We start from the raw sequence: 2,402 nt of genomic DNA, 5'->3' as shown, positions 1-2,402 counted from the left end.
CTTTCCCATTAAAAAAAAAAAAAAAAAAGCATTTCAAACTATTAAACACTTTTCTTTAAAAATAATAATAATAATAATAATTGAATGTTTCCAGGTTTCATTTAAAATTTCATAAAAAAATTATGGACCCAACTGTTCAATTCCTACCTTCATCTGACCGTCATATTGACCTATCATGTGTTTTTTAATTCACAGGGGTGCCTATACCAAAGCTGGAGTGGTATAAGGATGCCGTGCCCCTCAGTAAACTCAACAACCCCCGCTACAAGGTCACCTCCAGCATGGGCCTTCAAGTCAGGAAGCTACAGCCCGTCGATGCCGGAATCTTCCAGTGCTTCGCCAGGAACTCGGCCGGAGAGGCTCAGGTCCACACTTACCTGGACATCACAAGTGAGTCTGAACCTGAGGCCGGGCAGAGGGGCGTCATGCATTCTTTATCGCATATTTTCCAGATTCACTGCTACTAATTATTGACACATAAACAATCGAGACGTTGTCAAGGGTATTAGATGTGGCCAGCTGCAAAGTGCACCTTCTCTCAGCCGTTGTACAGCAGTTCCCCGCCGTGACAGATGTGTTGTTCCTAATCTACGGTTGTGTGATTCTCACTCAGTTCCATAAGAGACGCAACGGCTCCCTGTGGAGAGGCCTGTCTGGAGTTGATTACATCGTAGTGTTTGTCAGGGCACTGCCCTGATCCGTACATGAGGACATTAAGACCCCCTCAGAGGAGGACTCTCATCAGACAGATAATTACCACAGCCCCGACTGCACATATTTACTGTATGTAGATTTCCGTAATGATTTTAACTTCCAGCTGTATTGACCTTTGAATCATCCAATTATCTGTGATTGTACAGGCCATTTTTGGGAATGACGCTTGGACATTAAGAAAAGTAATATTTTGTTTAAAAATAAACATTTTACAGTGTTCAGGGTCAGAAAAATGTTTAAAAATAAAAATAGAACTAATACTGATTGGTGCATAAAACCTCACTAATACGATGAACTTTAGAGTAAAAATAAAGTTTTAAGTTAGTAAAAAAAAGCACTTGCTCATTTCAGCTCTGAATGGCTGAAGATCTCGCATGGAATGCGGCTTGTTCTCTCTTGCATATTGATTATGCATATCTAGACTCGCTCATTGAGCGGCGATTCAATCAAAGCTGTGTTAGTTCTTCTGCTGGCTTTTTTATTCCTGTATAGATTTGTTTCATGCTAAAGTGATCAAGGATAAGTACAGTGGATGAATGCTAATTTGATGTGTAATCACTCACCAGGCCTTTATCTCCCCAGAGAGCCTGTGAGTGTGGTCACCGTAAAAAACATCGGAGCATATTGAAACTGTTGGATTTTCAATGTCATACAATGTCGAACATTGTGTCAGGATGTACAGTTCAAGTACTCTAGCAAAGATAGTGCTGAGATACCTTTAGAATACATGCATGTAAGACATGTAGAGGTTTATTTAACTTGGAGTAATGCTATAATGCAGATTATGACATGTCCTAAACAAATCAAAACATGAAAAATAGTATTATTAAGGATGTTAAAGTTGTTTAGTAGTGTGGTACAGGGGTGTGTACTGTATGTGCATCTACAGTGGCTTCAAATGTGGCTCATTCAAACAGGATTTACAGTCGGACTTGTCCGTTTTATGATATTAGTTGCACTGTTTAGTCTTTTGTTTTAAATATGCTACATATGTATTGATGCCAGACATTATTTAGGAATAATCTTTGTCCATCAAATTTCCAAAAAGAAAAGAAAGTTAGGGGAAATATTTTTAATTTGTAAAAGTTTTAATTCATTATCATTATCCAATAATAGAATTATCACAAAACAGCCAAATGTATTTAATTTATAAGCTTTTTTACATTGATTTTCAAGCAAAAATAACTAATTATAGACCAAAACAATGGTGAAAATAAATGTGCGACCATTTTGATCACAAAAATCTTTGCATAAATATAAATGGCATAAATAACAGAATAAACTACTACAGTCATAAAATAATATGAATGAAAATAATACTGCATATTGCTTATTGGACACTACAAGAAGCTTATTGCTTCTACAAGAATTTGAGCTCTTTATGTTGTGAGTGACTCATGTCTTTTATAGCACTCTGCATTGCAAGTGCAATTATGTAGCCGGAGACCAACCGAACAAGTCAGAAAAGCCATACATATAGAGCCTGTCATGTGATTCAAAGGCAAAAATGTATTAATTTACTAATAATGTACTACGGTAAAAGCTTTTTGAGGTTATGACTAGGGATGGGTATCGTTAAGGTTTTAACGGTATTACTACTCTTACCGATACTGCTTATCGATTCTGTACTTAAAGGTATTCTTATCGGTACTTTTTGTCTATATATATATATATATATATATATATAT

At 36.3% G+C, this 2,402-nt stretch overlaps 1 protein-coding gene across 1 annotated transcript in view; it reads left to right on the top strand.

Moving 5' to 3' along the window:
* Positions 1–2,402, top strand: part of LOC107720071 (protein sidekick-1-like) — a 185,524-nt gene that overhangs the window by 91,335 nt on the left and 91,787 nt on the right. The window contains exon 8 of the mRNA XM_016527675.1: positions 196–390. Coding sequence (XP_016383161.1) covers positions 196–390 — 195 coding nt within the window. The remainder of the gene's footprint in view (positions 1–195; positions 391–2,402) is intronic.

This window comes from Sinocyclocheilus rhinocerous, unplaced genomic scaffold (genome assembly GCF_001515625.1).
Source record: "Sinocyclocheilus rhinocerous isolate Xijiao unplaced genomic scaffold, SAMN03320098_v1.1 scaffold273, whole genome shotgun sequence".
NCBI classification, from domain to species: domain Eukaryota; kingdom Metazoa; phylum Chordata; class Actinopteri; order Cypriniformes; family Cyprinidae; genus Sinocyclocheilus; species Sinocyclocheilus rhinocerous.
Note: the sequence above shows the minus strand (reverse complement) of the source record. Positions and strands in the feature narration are given on the sequence as shown.